General features: G+C 40.8%; 1 protein-coding gene across 4 annotated transcripts in view; it reads left to right on the top strand.

The window, feature by feature from the left end:
- The window catches only part of slc8a1b (solute carrier family 8 member 1b), a 124,346-nt gene that overhangs the window by 85,321 nt on the left and 20,771 nt on the right, over positions 1 to 18,254 (top strand). For 3 of the 4 annotated variants that reach the window (XM_046401088.1, XM_046401090.1, XM_046401089.1), the window contains exons 5-7: positions 1,172 to 1,281; positions 11,717 to 11,862; positions 14,499 to 14,598. In XM_046401088.1, the coding sequence (XP_046257044.1) occupies positions 1,172 to 1,281; positions 11,717 to 11,862; positions 14,499 to 14,598 (356 nt within the window). Of the gene's footprint in view, positions 1 to 712; positions 820 to 1,171; positions 1,282 to 11,716; positions 11,863 to 14,498; positions 14,599 to 18,254 lie in introns of all 4 variants that reach the window. The other variant, XM_046401091.1, reaches the window with a different exon arrangement.

Genomic DNA, 18,254 nt, shown 5'->3' with positions numbered 1-18,254 from the left:
TGAATTGATGGTGAAATGTCCTGGTTTCTCACAGGCATCAAAAAACAAGAATTAACCACATTCAGACTCCAACAGCTGTCACTGCATGGGATTATATTGCCACATAGCTGAGTGAAAAGTGCTTGCAAGCCCACTGCGGGACCCTAAAAGTTTCCTTTTTGTACAAGTCAAATTCATCATTGTGTTCCACTAATGTTCATCTGTCGAAATGACTAATAGAGCTGATAAACTCTGCAGCCGCTTCCAGACCTCATTTAGCATGCAAGTGACCAAGTTTAAAGGGAAAACAAAACAAAAAAAAACAGAAGACAGAACTGAGCGTTGATCAGGGCCGCAGGCTGGCAGAGCGACGGTTTTATCACATTGATTTTGTCAGACTGATGTGCACTGTTCCGATAACATCAGCGATTAATCTGACGACAGATGTTATGGTTAGATGAGGTGGAAATACACGAGCCTTTATCAGATTTCATGCTAAATCTGACATTTTCAAAAAATGCTACCTAATGATTCGACGTTGTTGGAGGTACTGAAACTGGAAAAGATTCTCTTCAGATCTTTAGCCCGAGATGCTTGTGGGAAAACCAAATGCGGCTCTTTTCTGTTTTCCTCTTGGTTTTCCAGTTTCCAGCCTGTCCTTTCCTCACTTTTTCTTCCTTCTCTTCTTCCCTCCTGCTCTCTTCCCCCCCCACTTCCTCCTTCTCCTCCTCAGTAAAACCATCAAGGTGAAAATAATCGATGACGAGGAGTACGAGAAGAACAAAACCTTCTACATCGAGATCGGAGAGCCTCGCCTGGTGGAGAGCAACAACACCAAAGGTCAGGAAGGGGGTGAGGCTCGTCATCCTGTGAACGCTGACCCCAGAGTGTCCGCCGCTGTGTCCGCAGAGGCTGCATGTTCTCAACACTCGGGAGGCACAGGAGGACATTTTAATTTAAATGTTCTTTCTTGCTACCTCCTGATGTGCCCTTCCTGTGACAGTGAACATGCAGCAGGTCACCTCATCACACCACATCCATCACTGCACCTGGTTTATGTGTGTGTGTGTGCGCTCGTGTGTGTGTTTTTTATTGCGTGTGTATGTGCATACCTTGCCATGTTGTTTGTTGGCCATGCATGCATTCATCACCTCCCTGTATGTGTGTGTGTGTACGTGTGTGTCCCATACAGGAAGACCATAACCGTTAGGATCTTAGACCGGGAGGAGTACAATAAGCTGTCCTCCTTCTACCTTCTGCTTGAAACCCCCCAATGGAGACGCGGCGGGAAGGAACAGACAGGTGTGACAGCCAATCGGCACTGAGAAGGCGCTTTTTTTTTCTTTCTCAGAGAATCCTGAATCAACAGAATCCTGAATCAACAGACCAGTCGCACAATTAACTTTTCATCACTGACTGATGCAGCACGTTAATTCACACTGTAGTCAGTTAAAGAAAGATTTGCTCATGTCACGTGAAAAATGACAAATCACACCAGATGGTGATGAAACACCTGAACAAACGCTTAGGAAAGCCAATAGGTAAATTATCAATTACATTTGTGAAAAACATTTTGCTGTCATTTCATTAAATATATTTAGTTTTTGTTTTTTGTTTTTTTTTTAGTTAGCTTTGATTTGACTTTAGACAATGTAAGTATTTTATCATTAGTAGTGTGTTCAGTTCAATATATACTAACTGCAAAAATAATACACTATAACGATCTGTCAAGACTAGTCTGTTCTATATAGAGTTAGAATAGAATTGGGACATATTTCAGAGTATCACCTCCAGAAACCAAAACGGTTTTGCCTGTAGTGACTGACTGACAGGTGATCTCTGGGAATTGCAGCACAGAAATGCCAGCAGTCTCCAAAAATGGAGACATATGAAAGAGACGGCTGATTAGAGGACAGCACAGAGTAGATGTGAAATTCATTGTAGTGGAATTTGAATCATATTTATGTTATGCAAAGCCCAATACGATAGGCCGTGCAAGAGCAATTTAAAGTTGGCACGAAAAAGCACTTTACAGCTGGCAACGCAGCAAGAAATAAAATCAAATCATCAGTCGCTCTCATACTTTATTTTCAAAGTGACAAAATGCAGAGCTGCTCCTTAATCGCTTATGTTTTAACAGGCCTGTTGATTTGGGATTCAGGTTCAACACGCGCTGGAGGGTTTCTGCTGATCCCTTCTGTGCTTCTCAGCTTTTCGTTCCTTTTTTTCCTCCCTCTACTTTCCTTCCTCTGCTTCTCCTCGGAGGTCTGCAGAGAAAACTCAGTGGGATTCACACCTGTCCCCTCCTTTCCTTTTCCTCTGCCCTGTTCCCTCATTTCTCTTCATCCAGCCAAGAGCTTTTCACGCACTGAGATCTGTTCTCCACTGGTGTTTGAAAATGTCATCGCCCCTTTCAAAGTGTTTCACATTCAGGCACAAAGAAAGACATGTAGCGTTAATACCCAAGTGGGAGCTCACTAAGTGTGTGCTATGATGTGAACAGCATCCCACCAAAGAATGTTCCCAAGTCAGTATTTTGTCTTTATTTGCCCATGTATATTCAGTATGAAAATAATTAACATCCACAGCACAGAAATACATTATATAGATAAAAGTAATGGGACACCTGATCATTACACCAGCAGGGACTTTAATGAGATCACATTCTAAATACACAGACAGCTTTGCAGCCATAACAGATTCATCTCTTCTGTGAAGGCTTTGCACAACATGTAGTTGAGTGTTTCTGTGGGAATTTGTGCCCATTCATGCAGCAGAGCATTTGTGAGGTCACACACTGATGTTGGACCAAAAGGCCTGGCTTGCAATCTTCATTCCAGTTTATCCCAAAAGTATTGGATGGGGTTGAGGTCAGGACTCTGTGTGGGCCAGTCAAGTTCTTCCACACCAATGACCAACCATGTCTTTATGGAGCTTTGCTTTGTGCACTGGGGCACAGTCATGCTGGAATAGAAAAGGGCCTTCAACAAACTGTCACAAAGTTGGAAGCATAGCATTGTCCAAAATGTCTTGGTGTGCTGAAGCATTAAGATTTCCCTTCACTGGAAGTCAGGGGTCGAGCCCAAACCCTGACAAACAGCTCCATACGATAGGTCCTGAATACAATAATAAAAAACTTTGTCCCAATACTTTTGTCTATATAGTGTATCACACAGTGTCAGAATCAGAATCAGAAGCCTTTATCGTCATTGTACAAAGAATACAACGAAATTGTAACAGCCTTTGAGTCACTGCAGAGTTTTAGACAAATAGCACAATATTTTCTGTAAATTAATAGACTGTCTTTGATGTTTTGGAGAAAAATTGTTCTCACAGGACGGTGACAATTTGCAGTACTGCCTTGATGCAGTTAGGACAGTGAAGGCACTTCAAATCTGACCAGGGTTCTATAATTCATGTTATTATATAATACAGTTTTTATTAACCTGTCACGAGTAATGAGGTTAGGCTTTATTGATTTTTAAATTTCTCTTAATTGAAATGCAAAGATGAAATGATTGAAAGATGCCATACTGTAGTGTTTTCACTGCAGTTTGTGCATTTGTTTGTGTGTCCTCAGTCACACACCACCTCTGTGCATCTGTTGTCCACTGTGTTAATCCATTATGTCATCCGAGCCGCTCGTCTCCCACCATTTCTGTTACGGTCTGATGTAACATTAGGTTGTTTGTTGCCTTTCAAACACAGAGACCCACAAACAGATGTGCATTTCAGTAATATTTCTATTATTAATTTTGAAATAAATTGCAGTTTCTCTTAAGAAAAATTATTAATGTTTAAACTGACATCCGCCACAAACCAAATGTATGTTAATGTGAGGTGGGAAACCTGCCCACCACAGTGTCGTTATCTAAAGGGGCTTTTCATGCCCTTAAACTCACTTTAACTCTACTGGATACACTCATTAAAAGTAGCTCTATCTCTGTCTCTCCGTCACACACACAAACACACACACACACTCACAGAGCAGTGCTATCAGCGTGTTAATGGCAGCGGCGTGTGTTTACCAGGCATCAGCAGTGTTTATAGTGATGAGGGGATCAAAGACAAGGGCTGGATATCACATTATCACAGTCAGGAGATCAAACACACCTCCGGGATACACAGACACACACACACACACACACACACACACACACGAACACACACAGATTAGGGGCTGCAGTGGGTTTGTGCGTTTCATGAACTCACGTGGTGGTTCTCTCTGTGCTAAATTAGCCATGCACAGATCTTTATGGCCTTTGTGCCATGACTGTGTGTCTCTGTAAGCGTGTATTTGTGCATGTTGTGTTTGTGTGTATGCATACTTATGAGTTATGGCCTTCTGTATATAGAAACAGTATTTTATGAACTCAGAATCAAGAAGCGTGAGCTCTTAATGTTTAAAGTATGGACTCAGTAGTCAAACACTTCATATGTGAAAAGTGAATATTTGGAAATATTTGGACACAGTAACAGCAAAACTGAAAATATTATCTATGTCACAACAGGCAACCACACATTATCATCCAAAGCAATCGTTACCGAATGTAACGTGATGTAATGTTGTTGCAGTGTGTCGCTGTCCAATATGGCCGACGGGTCGTGACAAGCACACCATACGAAGTTAATAAAATTATGAACTACAGCATGTCAAAGCAGACAAAGGACAGTTTAAACTGCTGAATGTTACACAGGAGACAACAGAGACGTAATAAATATTCAGTATTTTGTATATTTTATTGCAGAGACATGTGATTCTGAAAAAGCACACTGACAAAGATTTGATTTTTCACCTTTTTCCTATCCCTGGCTCTGTATCAGTGTTTTGTAAGCTGTGATTTCAGTAAATTAACTCACACAAAGTGCACTGTGGAGAGACTCTGGACCATAGAATTGATTTTCTCAATGCATTTTAGCTCAAGCCCACATATTTCAAACAGGCTTTTAAGCATGCAGCCCCAGAGACCGCAGCTGAAAACCGACCAAAAGAGGCACTTTGACTCACTAATGTTGATTAATGTGTGAATTGTGCCTTCAGATGTAAATTCCAGATAACAGTTTTAACATTTATGAGTGTCAGAGTAAGAAAACTGTTGGATGTTATTACTGGAATACAGTGAGACCCTGTTTTATCTTCTATCAAAAGCAGTATTTCATGTTGCAGTAAAGCGCCTCTGAGCAAGAGATGAAAGACAGATTTTTTATCCCTTTTTGGTTGTTTGGTTGTTTCATTTTCATGTCTTCTTCTTGCTGTAGGCAACAAACGTGGACAAGATTAATGTGCTGACTAAACAATCACCAGACTTAACATTTTAGGATATTTGCTCTACTGATATGATAAGCTGGGACGAGGGAGAAGGCGCTCAGTCACTTCGCTTGTTGCTGTTTCACTTTAGTGAGAACAAGAAAGCCGTGAATGAGTAACAAAGCTTTTACTGGCACTGTAGGCAGCGCTGAATGGACAATCGAGAGCTGCCACTCTTTACGTGATATCACGCAGCTTAAAATTTCCATTGCCATCATGCAGAATGACTGTCACAGAGTAAGCAGATAGAAGGTTCAGCGCCTCTCCAAACACTCAGTCGGTTTCCAATGAATGTACCAAATGTGTCTGGCCTGTTTGTCATCTTAGCCATAAAACAGATACTCGCATCAGCTATGGGAATTCTGAGGCGTGATTTGTCTTGGTTGCTTTGACTGGAAACAGGGAAAGTAGGCCCTGTTGAAAGCATTTTTGTACCCTTTTAAAATAAATGTTACCACTTTGTCACAAATCTACTTCAACACAAATAATTCTTGATAAACTGTAGCTGTAGAGCTGTTACAAGTCCTCATTTGTTCAGGACAGGATGAAAAGGCTTGAGATTTATTTTTCCATTAACCTATTTCAACCTCCACTATTTCTGGAGCTACTCGTGTCCTACAACGCTTTTCAACAACCTCCAGAGAGCAGGTGTGAACTTGTATCCAGCTTTTGTTTGTTTTGTGCAGGTGATGGTAGATTTCATATTTGCAGGTTGAGACAGACATCAAGTCTTCTAACAGTGTTAGATTTTGTGTCTTTCTGGTAAGATAAGGCGCCTCCGACTCCCTCAGTCACATTTTATGCTGTATTCTTTAATTCGGGAGATAGAAGATGAATTCACTGGAGGCTTTAGAAGTTTCCAGATGACCCTGTGAATATTGCAGGTTTTTGATTTGGCCCAGAGGCGCCTCAGGGCAGCGGGAGGCAGAGGAGAGTTCACTGCAGTCCGTGAACCTCCGTCAGTCATCCGGCTGGGAGACAGTGCAGCGTGGGGAAAGAACAGAGCTGAGAGGGAAAGCAGCTGAAAACACACGCGCCCTGCAGAGGCTGATGACCTCATGTTGTCACACACACAAACACACACAGTATCAAACGTGCACTGACACACACTCGTGGCGTGACATACATTGCAGCGTGTGCACCGTGATGCATATGTGCCTGCATGTAAATTTATGTCTCAGATTTTGTCTGGCAGCGGTGTCCTCTCCTCCAGCCAACCTTTTCCTTATGTCCTTTTGTGTTCTCACGTGTGTGTGTCTGTGTGTGTGTGTGTGTGTTAGTTATGCAATAGTAACATTGGCATTGAGACTGTGACAGCGCAAATTAACAGGAGACGTGATGCTCTGTTTATCATGTCAGTCATGTGTTCACAGAGGACTCATTATATTTATTTTAATTATTAGAATAAAATATATATGAAAACTAAATCATGATAATAAATAAACTCGTAAATAAACTCGTTGAACCTTCTGTTACGATGTTGACAACAGTAAACAACATTAGTATTGCATTTAAATGAGTGTACAAATAGTATCATTAAGGCTGTCATTAATCAGTACAAATCACCAAACAATGTAAATGAATTTATTTGCATGTTTATTACAATGTGCAGACAGGAATAACATTTATATTAGCAATGATTTATGATTATTGGAAATTAATGTAATTGTTGTTTTGTTTATTTTTGCAGTTTAATTCATTGTTACAATGATCCAAATAGAAACATAATGTAAATAAACAACTGGCTGATGGCCCAGAGGAGCATATTGACTAGACTGTAGACTTTATCAGCTCAATTAGATTGACTGTTGCTCTTCCTCCGTATCATCATCATCATCGTCATCATCATCTTCCATTCCTCTAACTCAGCTTTCTGCTCATCCATCTCTTTTAAAGCATCCCGTCTTCTTCCTCCTGCACCTGTTCAACCATCTCTTCTACCTCATCAATCCTCTTCATCACTCCACTCCTCTGCCTCCTCTCACTCCTGTCTGTCATGCATACATGACGTTTGTACTGTGTGCTGCTAATCTGTTTTGCCAAATACATTAGTTCAAGTCAGTTCCAATCAGGTCATTTTGTCAGTATTTAACCAAGACCACAATCTTTCCATAACTTAAATGATGCTTCAGTGTTGCAGTAGTCGAAACATAACCATAAAAACATGCTTCATATTGTAAGCAAACAAGTTTGATAAATACGTTCTGTATTGACATTTTGTTGACACTTTATCAGATAATACTTCCTCATTATGTAGATAAATAACATTAACTGGTTCTCATAAGTATTTGTTGCAATTTATTTGTATGCAAACATAATCAGGAGTGTGTTTTCTTTCTACTCCTCTTTCTTCTGGCCTTTCTTCAGCTATCACTTCTGCATTCGTATCTTCCTCCTTGTCCTTTTTATCCTAATTCCTTTCTTGCTCCCCTTCTTCCACTCTCCTCCTCCTCACCTGCCTCTCTACATTCTTATTATATATTTACTATCTTCCCTCTCAACTGTCCCCTAACCCCCTTCTCTTCTTCCTACTTATTGCATCCACTCATTCCTTTCCTTTTGTTTTTGTCCTCTCCTGTCCTCTCTAAAAGTTGCACTCGTGTTATATCCTCCTGCTCCTATTCTGTCTCCTCCTATGGGACTCTCCGAAAATGTGACAGTGTAACCGTTCCTTCTTCCCTGTCCTCCTTGTCCTCCTCCTCCTCCCCAGCTGTACTGTTAAACCCCATCAACGACTGTGTCTTCTCCTGTCTCCCCGCTGTCTTCTTTCTCCTTCCATCTGCTCATTTCCTCCTTGACACGGTGCAGAAGTTTCTCCCCTCTGCTCCTCCTCTTGTCTTTATATGCTGACGGTTTGCAAAGATACCTCTTCTCCCCTCTTTCTCTTCTCTTGTCTCTCTTCGCCTCCTCTGATGGAACCCGAACCCATCAGACATGACAGGGTGTAAAAATCCTCTCCTCTCTTGACTTTTTTTCCTCCTCCAGTCTCTCGTCCTCTCCCCTCCTCTCTACGTCTCCCTGTCGCCTTTCATCACTTCTGTGGAGCTAGGGGCTCTATCAAAGCACGACAAGGTGTGAAAGCCCCACATGCCCACTATACACACTTTGTGTCAGCACATATTGACCCATGTTTCAGTTTTTGATCAGAGACGAGACCACACGGCTAGAGAGATACTTAACACGTGTCCATCCTGTTACCGGTGAAGCCTTGTGGAGGATTTTAACCACGATGAATCACAGCTCATGTATCAGAACTTCCTCACCTTGTTTGAAGTGAGAAACCACCACAGATAATTTCAAAGTCCTAACTTGTAATCGTTATTTCTGTCAATAACAGTAGAGTGACAAAGCAATCACTAATGATTTTGAGATTTAAAGATTTGTGCTTTTCAGGATGAGGACGTCTAACCAAAAAACAAAGGTGCTCATTGAGGAGGAATGGACTTGCAAACAAACGAAAATCGTCCTCTTCTGGCAGTGGTGGTGACAGGCAACTTAGATTCTAAGAAGTCTTCTTAAATGAAACAAAGGCACTAATAATGTCACTAATGGGGGAGACATGTTACACTTTTCCCCACATGAGCTCATTTTTTCACAGTGAAAATGCACAGGCGGCAGTTTTAATTTGACAGTCGTCAGGGTTGCAAACTGAATAAGTAATATGCTCATTGTTGGTCTGCTCTGGCTTTTCGCTGAAGCTCATTTGAATTGAAACTATATCAGGAACGAGGGAAAGAAGGAATTAGAGTGAAAAGAGGAATACAAATTAGAGGCTTTAATACTGAGGAGCAGAGACGGAGAGGATGGGATGACAGACGGTATGTCAGGAGGAAAATTCAGATTGAGAGGAGGAAGTATGGACAAAGGACAAAGTATGTCCTCATCATGACGTTTGTCTATTTCCACACTCAGTAAAGTAAAAGTAGAAAAGAGAGGGTCCAATTTTGAAATAAATTTTATTATCCCTTAGTGCTGCTTTCCCAGTCTCAGCTGTATGTGCTCTGGCTGCAAAGCGCATTCAGTTGTATTTAATTGAATTTAGCTGCAAAGTAGCAGAGAGAAGGACACCAGAGGAGAGGAAAAATCAAAATGATAAATGGTACGGACAGCAGCTTTGACAGGAAGCAGCATCTTACCCTACAACATTCAACCTCTGTCAGGTCCATTTCCATACACACACACACACACACACACACACACTTTCACACGCACACAGAGGGAGCTAACGAGGATTCTGCCCGGTCTTGTTCATCCCACATGAGGCTTTGTGTAGGCTGTTAATTGAGTTCATTAAATCATCATTAAATAGTGTGTAACAGTGTGAGCTTGTGCATGTGTGTGTTAATTCAATGCACTGTGAACTCAAGTTAACTTAAAGAGAACCACAAAGAGCATGTGAGATGATATTCTCACCATGCAGTTTAAGTGAAAATTTAGTTTGAAAGAGATTTTCAGTGTGTAATATGTACATAAAGCAGGATAAAACATAAAACAGGGACAACACACTATTACAACATTACATCGTTAGTGACACCATGTACTGTATAACTATATAAACATGGGCAAAATGCATCAGCTCTCCATCTACATAGACAGAGAACCAGTGGCTCTCTGATTGGTTAATGTCAGAAAGCATTAAGCCAAAAATATGAAATATATTTTTTTTCCTTTTGGGTGTGAAGAATAAATGAAAAAACTTATGATTTAGAGATCAGATATGTATGTTGTGACAGCGTATAAAGATGCAATTTAATTTCAGCTGGACTGTTTGGTTCGGTTGCTGCTCATCTTGCCTTCTGTTCTCATTGGACTGGCAGGAAGCCACAACACCAAACTGTGCTTCTTTCTTATGATGGAGTCATGAAGTTTGACGAAAGTGTTTCTGACAGAAATTTGCATGCATATGCATTTGAATGAGCAATAAGCTTCATGCTGTAACAAATGACCAACGAGTTGGTGCAGACCCACAATGCACTGCACTATAATGGAAGGCAATAGCATGTATAACCGTTCCCCTGCGGAAAATTTGATCATAGCCTCTCTCTCTCTCTCTCTCTCTCTCCCTCTCTCTCTCTCTCTCCCTCTCCCTCTCCCTCTCTCTCTCTCTCTCCCTCTCTCTCTCTCTCTCCCTCTCCCTCTCTCTCTCTCTCTCTCTCTCTCTCTCCCTCTCCCTCTCTCTCTCTCTCTCCCTCTCTCTCTCTCTCTCTCTTTCTTTGATCCCAGTACTGAATTCAGGCTCTACAGTGAATCTCAATTACTGACAGACACCATAAAGAAAAGGGTAAAAAGAAGAAAAGGGTCATGCACAAGAAAACTGAGAGACAGGGATAATAAGATGGAGGAGGAACTGAAAGTCTAAGTCACTTAAATTTAAGCTGAAAGCACAGAAACATCTAGTCATTCATTCAACACAAAGATGGACGCTAGAGGTGGGAATTATGGGTTACTGATTTGAATTGTTTAATTAAGTTTATAGTTCAAAGATTCACTGTCTTTGAAGCAGGAAGTAATGCAACCTGTATCACAGCTCAGCTGAGGTATCTCAGATGCTAGTGGTCTGATTTTGGTGGGTTTTAATGGGTGGGCTTTGTCTATTTCAGCCCTGTACTCCGGAGTTTAAAAGAATTTCGGTGACCAGAGGGATGCCGTTGTTAAACATTAAATTGTACAGTTCCAGCACTGCTGAGTCAATGACAACTGATACACACTGATAATTATTTTCACAGAACGGCTTCTGTAAATGTCCATGTTTTTTAATAAAAATGTCACAGGTGTCACGAGTTGGTCTTTGTTGAAACGTGAAGAGACAGCACTTATTATTTGAACATCACACAGAGTTCCTGGAAGTGAGGAGGGAAGTGATGAAATGCCCAATAAATGACGAGATATATTGGGCATTTCATCACTTCCATCCTCTGTCCTGTTCATAGTTTCAATTTGTTTGATGTCAACAAATTGAATTACGCCCTCTAATCTACTCTCACATGATTGGTTGAAGTAGAAGGAGCCATCTGATTGGCTGCAGATAATTCCCTGTTGACTAGAAAAATGCCACATCTGAAAAGTCTGAAGAAAAACCCATACACAAATGTTGTGAAGTTCACAAATGGTCAGTATTTATGTAGAACGATAGCTACATTTGTGTACATTGAAAATTATCCATGTGGAGAGAATAATTTATGTATAAACCCCATTTGCGAATCCTTCTCTGTGTATTAATATTGAGACTGATCTGACTCTATATTTTTCCCCAGTACCTACAAGGTTACAGAAACGTCACTGCTTTCTCTGTTTCCAACTGATTTGTTAGGTTTTTGTTTGTTTTACAGTGTTGAAGAGGATTACTCTGGTGAAATAAAGTAAGTCTGCAAGGCCTGCTGCTGTCATGTTCTAACGCTGCTGTTGGTGATTTTCTGTTGCCGTTTTCAGAGGAACAGCAGAAGGAAGAGGACGAGGAGGAAGAGCCGCTGGCGGGAAAAGATGAAGAGGAACGACGCATTGCTGAAATGGGCCGTCCCATGCTTGGAGACCACGTCAAGCTGGAGGTCATCATTGAGGAATCATATGAGTTTAAGGTAAAGCAGAGTGTGTTTGTGTGTATGAGGGCAGATAAATGAAAGCTAAAGATTTGATTGTTTAGTCTGACAGGAGCATGTTTTAATGTGATTTGTCTAAGCGCAGGCATACCTGACGTTTGCACTACTTTTCATGACATTTGCATTTCCAAAAACAGTCTGCTTAGTAGCGAATCTGGTAAATTTCCTCTCGCTCTCCATAACACTGAAAGAGACAATAAAAAACTAGCTGTATTACCATAATATTTCAGTGTAGGCGTTTGTCTTTCCACTAACTTAATCAAGAGATAACCACCTGCGTCTCATGGCCAGTGCTATTAAACTAAGATAATAACAAATAATTTCCCCTGTCCATTATTTTAAAATGAAGTCCATAACCTGTAGTTTATGCAAAGCTGAAGGTGAGAGAGGCTAAGATGTAGTGAGTGTAGTGATGTCCCTGGGATGGCACAGTGGTAATCCAGACACTATAAATCAGTACTGGGGATGCAAACACTGAAACAGCAAGCAGAAAGGCTTTTCATTGCAGTCGTGACTACAGCATTTATATGTTTCTGAAGAAAAGACACAAGTACACACACATGCACACACAAACAAACCATTCACAAACCTTTCAGGTATATAGGAAATAATTGTGTGTTCATGTTGTGTGCATCCCACACATGTAATTACTGTCCATGTTACATTGTGTAATATACTTGTGTGTGTGTGTGTGTGTGTGTGTGTGTGTTAATGCATGTTCTTTGCTTCCATTCCACCTACACACACACACGCTTTCGACAGACAGTTAATAACACCCAGTAATAGTTGCCACTTGACAGGATGCTATACTTTGTCAAGTAGTTTTGTACATTAGGTTGTGTGTGTGTGTGTTTGTGTGTGTGTGTGTGTGTTTGTGTTTGAGGGTATGGAACTGGATCCTATAGTTATCTGAAGTACTGCCTGTTGGCTGACAGTGAAGTGCACCAGCATGAGAGCGTCTGACATAACAGATTCAAGGAGAAAAAAAGAAAAGTCGCATCGCCAGAGAGTTAACTTGGCATCTGAAAGTTTCCTTTGAAATCTAAGTGAATTTCATTCAAACGATAACCACAGTATCCACAACAAACGGGTTATTCACTCAAAACTGGCTACTGGACATGTTTTTGTAGTCCCAGTTTATCCTGTCCATGAATAAATGTTTTCTGATTTATCTTGGCACTAGGAATTCATTTCTTTTCTTCTTCTTTTTTTGGTTTTCTTGTTTGAAGTAAAGTTGTAAAGGAGCACAGCACTGCAACTTCACCTCAGTTCCTGGAGCTCAGGGCGAATTCACATCTACCGTCCTCTGTATGAAATTGTCTTCACGTTCAGTGTGAGTTCACACGTAGTCCAGAGGCTCATGTTCTGGCAGGCAGTGAGGCACGCACAGAGAGGAGCTGATCTCGAGTCCACAAATGAAAAAGAGAAGAAAGGAGCTGCTTTCCTCGTGACTTTAAAGAGATATTTGTACTACAAAACATCACATATCACACGCTGTTTACATAAATCCAACTTAACTGTGCATTAAAACTTTTTCATTCATTCCTCATCAGTATGATGTTTGGGAAATTCTTTTTAGTAAATAATGAAGTAAAATAAGTAAATAATAAAGCCCTAAAGCTGATATGGATGAGAGAGAGGGAGAGATTTATCATAGTGCAATGAATTATGGGTCAGCATCAGGTCATTTGTTGGGTCCTCACTTCAGCTTAAGGCACAGCATGCTGGTGGAGTTTCACATGTGTGCACCTCTGCAGAGACATGTGCACACACATGCATCAGCACATATGTATTTCACACCAGTCCAGCTGAGGCTGCAGTAATGACATGAGGGAGGAAACGAGAAAGTAAAAATAACAGCTTTTCACCGAATCACAAAGATGGGATTACAAAAACTTAGCTGGGTACGGCTAAATAAACACTCCACATACAATCAGCGGAGTAAAGCTGGTTTGTGTGTGTGTGTGTGTGTGTCCACAGCAGCAGAGAGGCACCATTTACACTCCTAAGCTTCATTCAACACAATTAGCATCCCAGTTTCCCTCTGAAGTGGAGAGAAAAGGAGAAAGCAATCCCCACCGCTGCGCTAATTAGTGTGTGTGTGTGTGTGTGTGTGTGTGGGTGAGAGAGAGACAGAGATAGAGAGTGCATGAGTGTTTGTTATCTCAGTATAGTGTCTTCCTTTTGAAGAAAGCAACAAAGAAGCATAAATACTAGGAATAAAACACGGAAAGACGTGGAAAAGTGGAGTCCCTTTCAACTGCATAGACTTACATAGAGAAGTAACAAAAAAAAACAATTATTAGTTTTTTTAAAGATTGTGTTCTTAACCCTGAAATCTCATCCCCAGATGAGTCTATCTTGACATATTCATCATGTGAAAGGTAAACACTGCTTTATCATAACATAATTTCCTTTCGCATTTTTGGCCCAGACACACACAGAGTGGACCTTTGTCGTCAGTCTTTTTCTTAGTCTTCTGTCACCGTAAAGTCTTTAACCACTTTTTGTCTCCTTAAACTCTGAGTGATTTTATGAAATGAAAAGGCATCGTTCGGTGAACAGCCTGGTGTCTGCCATCTAACCAGTGTTATTCCTCATCTGTCCCCTTGCAGAACACAGTGGACAAGCTGATAAAGAAGACCAACCTGGCTCTGCTGGTAGGAACCAACAGCTGGAGAGATCAGTTCATAGAAGCCATCACTGTGAGCGCAGGTAAGTTCAGCGGAGAGATGTCTGTAACTCCTCAGTTTAATGGTTCAGATGTTTTACTTTTCCTGAATTTTGACTCAGCTGAGGTTGGTTTGAAGAAGCAGATGTTTTTGTGTGTGTTAATGTGTGACATATAAATTCTCTTTAGTATGAACAGCTGCAGTTTTACTATTGAGTTTGATGTGGTCCTGTGTGCATGTGTGGTTTGCTACTTTGATGCCAATTGCTTTAAATAACAGCTGACTGTGTGAGAAATGAAGCAGGGTGATTTTGTGCTCTCACGGAGTCAAGTGTGTGCTTTTTTTCTTAATGGTTACTGGAAGGTGGACTGACCTGGTTTGAAAATTTGGACATGACAAACACTGACCAGATGGGAGATTATGTTGAAAGCAGTTATGGGAGTGACAGTGTGTGTTTCAGCCTCCACAGCAAGGCTGTATGTGTGTTCATGCAAAATAGAGAGGGCAAGAGAGAGGGGGGAATATTTAACACATTTGATGTTTTGTCTCTGTCAAGATCTTCTGTAAGCCACGGTGATGTTAATGCCCCATGAAGAGGGAGAAAGACAGCATACATGTGAGAGATAAGAGAACCCGGTGTGTGAGAGAGAGTGATCATGTATTATGTAGAGATTGAGGGAGAGAGAGAGAGAGAATGCATGCAATGTGAAAAATCCCTGGGAACATACGCATCAGGAAAAAGAATGCATGCATGAAGAGAAAATATAATTCAGGGAATAAAAGCATGAATGCATGTAGGAAGACAAAGCAGGAGTTGGCATTGGAAAAAGGGAACAATAGATAAAAGGAATTCATGAAACATGTAGGTCATCTAAAGACAGACTGGTAGGGAGAAAAGGAACAAGAGAGAAAAGTGGATAAAGAGAGAGAAAATTGATGAAAGAAAAGAGGCAGCATTTTTTCCTGTTTCACTGCAGAATCTTCACAGTTCATTGGTTAGCAGTGGCAATTTGCCCTCTGGAGGCACGATAACATTACTGCAGCTCATTAATGGAAAAAGAGAGAGGAAACGGAGAAAGCAGAAAGTCCTCACTGCTGTTGGATTTCTGCCGCTGTGTTTTTCTGAGTCCAACAACAAGGAGTGATAGTTTCTGATTTTATGTGCAAAGAATTCAATACAGAAAATCTAAAGCTTTTGTAACCTGGCTTGACTTAATGGCTTTAAGGATTATTTTTTTCCTCCTTTGGGAAAATATACATATTCACTTTCCTGTTTAAAGTTAGATGAGGACGTTTTTACTTTATTATCATATCTGTATGATAATGAGGCTTCAGTCAGCAGCCAGTCAGTTCTGCTTAGTACAAAGACTGGAAACAGCTAGCCTGACTCTGTCCTGGCTCAGAACAGTAATTTCCTGGAGTCTGATCGCCAGCTTGAGGTTGCCAGGCAATCAGCAGATACTTCAGGAAGTTACCTGTACCAATCAAGTAAGAATCAAGAACCTACTGCAACACGTAAGTCTGCATCAATTCAGCAAACGAGATGTTAATTAGTGCGCTTTTCAGGCTACTGGAAGGTGGATTTCGTTACCATGAACAGAGTCAGAAATGCTGCGTCCTTCCTTTTGTTTCCGGTTATATAAGACGAGCTGTAACTGTCAGCTGCTGTAGCCTTATATTTACCAAGCAAATATTAAGGTGTCTAATCTTATCCATCTCCAGATTGAACTGTTAAAATGAAGCAAAACATTTACTGATTTATTTATTTTAATGTACGTGAAAATAGATTATTATTCTTGTGAATGCATAGCTGGACAAAGAAATCACCCAATTTGCTGCAGCTACTGTCTTTGAAGCTGGGTTTTTATTAGAGCATTGTTCGTCAATAGCCAGCTCAATCGCTTTTGTGTCTTCAAATAACTTCATCCTCTATGTGTGTGTGTGTGTGTGTGTGTGTGTGTGTGTGTGTTTGTTTGTGCTTTAGTTAGCCAACCTGTCAGCCAGCCTTTGTTGGCGAGCTGATGCCATTAATGAAAAAGCCTGTCTTCACTCTCTTATCTGGGATTAGCTTGTCTAGGCTGACAGAGTGCTGTGTGTTTTTGTGTGTGTGTGTGTGTGTGTGTGTGTGTGTGCCTCGAACTGGATCTTATGTGTGAGTGTAATTTCTACTAAGGACACACATACATACAGCCCCCCAAGTATAAACAGGTTTTTGTCCCCACAAGGCAAGAAAAACATGTACCCACACACACACACACACACACACACACACACACACACACACAAGTTGACAAGCCAAATCAGATGCAAACTAGATCTAACTACAGGGCGATTGGTTTATTCAGGGCCTTTAAACTTGAAACTGATTGGATTTGGGGAGTTCAAAGTGTCTGAGAGCCGATTGGATGCTTGCAGATCAAACTGACAGCTGATTGGGTAGACAGATATCCAGTGGCGAAACAATCGATTTGGGTAGATAGATCACACATTTTTCTGCTGTCTTTCTCCACTGAGAATGGAAAGAAGGAGAGGAAAGAGAAAGGAGAGAACACAGCCAGATAAAAGAAATCATAAAATTAATAAAAAACCAGGTGAATACTGAAAGTGGAAGAAAATAAAGTGTTTATGCAGTTACATACATTCATTTTCTTGCATACTGTAAAACTGCAGCCTGCTCTAAAAGTACATATAGCAAATATTTAATGCGTAATTTGGAGTTAACGACAACAAGTATATAGAAGTTTGTTTACAGGCAGCTGGAATCACTCTGAAATCAATTATGTCTGTAAACATAACTACCAGCTCCGATTTCAAGGATTCAAGGTTTCAAGCATTCAAGGAGCTTTATTGTCATTTCACACATGTTAAAAATATGAGGTGCAACGAAATTAGTTTCCCTGGTCCCGGTATAAGCCCAATAACCTACAAAAAATACGTAAAATACATGTAAATATAAGAACTATAAATATAGAAACAGCATTATAAATATAAAAACAGCCAGAATAAAAAATATAAACAATGAACAGAGATGACAGCAACATATACAGCAGTAGGGTGCAAATGGAAAGAGTAGTGCAAAGTTCTGTGCAGGACAGCACTGTGGTACCGTGTTTTACCACAAAGACTCGTTCACATCCAGCATGATTGTAAGGGTTTATCTGGCTCAGAAAAATACATCTTTCTCAGTAAAAAAAAATTAGGTAGACGGTTGGATGGAAGCTGAAGATGAGATGTTATATTGAGATGTTTCTTCATGTTTTTTTACTGATACAAACAGCAAAGAGCAGCTGAGGTGACAGTCCAGCTGTGCTGAGCTTAAATAAGGACTGTGAATAAGGACTCTTATTCATTGCACAGTACAGTAACTCACCACGACTCATAAAGAAGCATTCAGTGACTGTAGGTGGGTTTGTTCTTCACTGTAGTTCCAACATTATTACCTTCATTTTCGCTTCCTTCTCTTTCCTTCACTTTGCCCTATTCACTGCTCTCTTTCCATTTTCCCCCACACTGCCTCAGTGCCTCCTCCACTTCATTACCAAACCTGAGGATGAAGGTCAGAGGTGAATTACCTCTCCTGTGGAATACAAATGCGTAGAGCCCATGATGGAGGTATGAGAGGGAAGTGAAGGGGCCTGGCTGTGTGACATAAGGGCCAGGGTCTACTCTAGATGGATGGATGTGTACTGAAAACAAGAG

Source organism: Scatophagus argus, chromosome 10, assembly GCF_020382885.2.
Source record: "Scatophagus argus isolate fScaArg1 chromosome 10, fScaArg1.pri, whole genome shotgun sequence".
NCBI lineage: Eukaryota > Metazoa > Chordata > Actinopteri > Scatophagidae > Scatophagus > Scatophagus argus.
The sequence above is the reverse complement of the archived record's forward strand: the minus strand, read 5'-3'. Positions and strand labels throughout refer to the sequence as shown.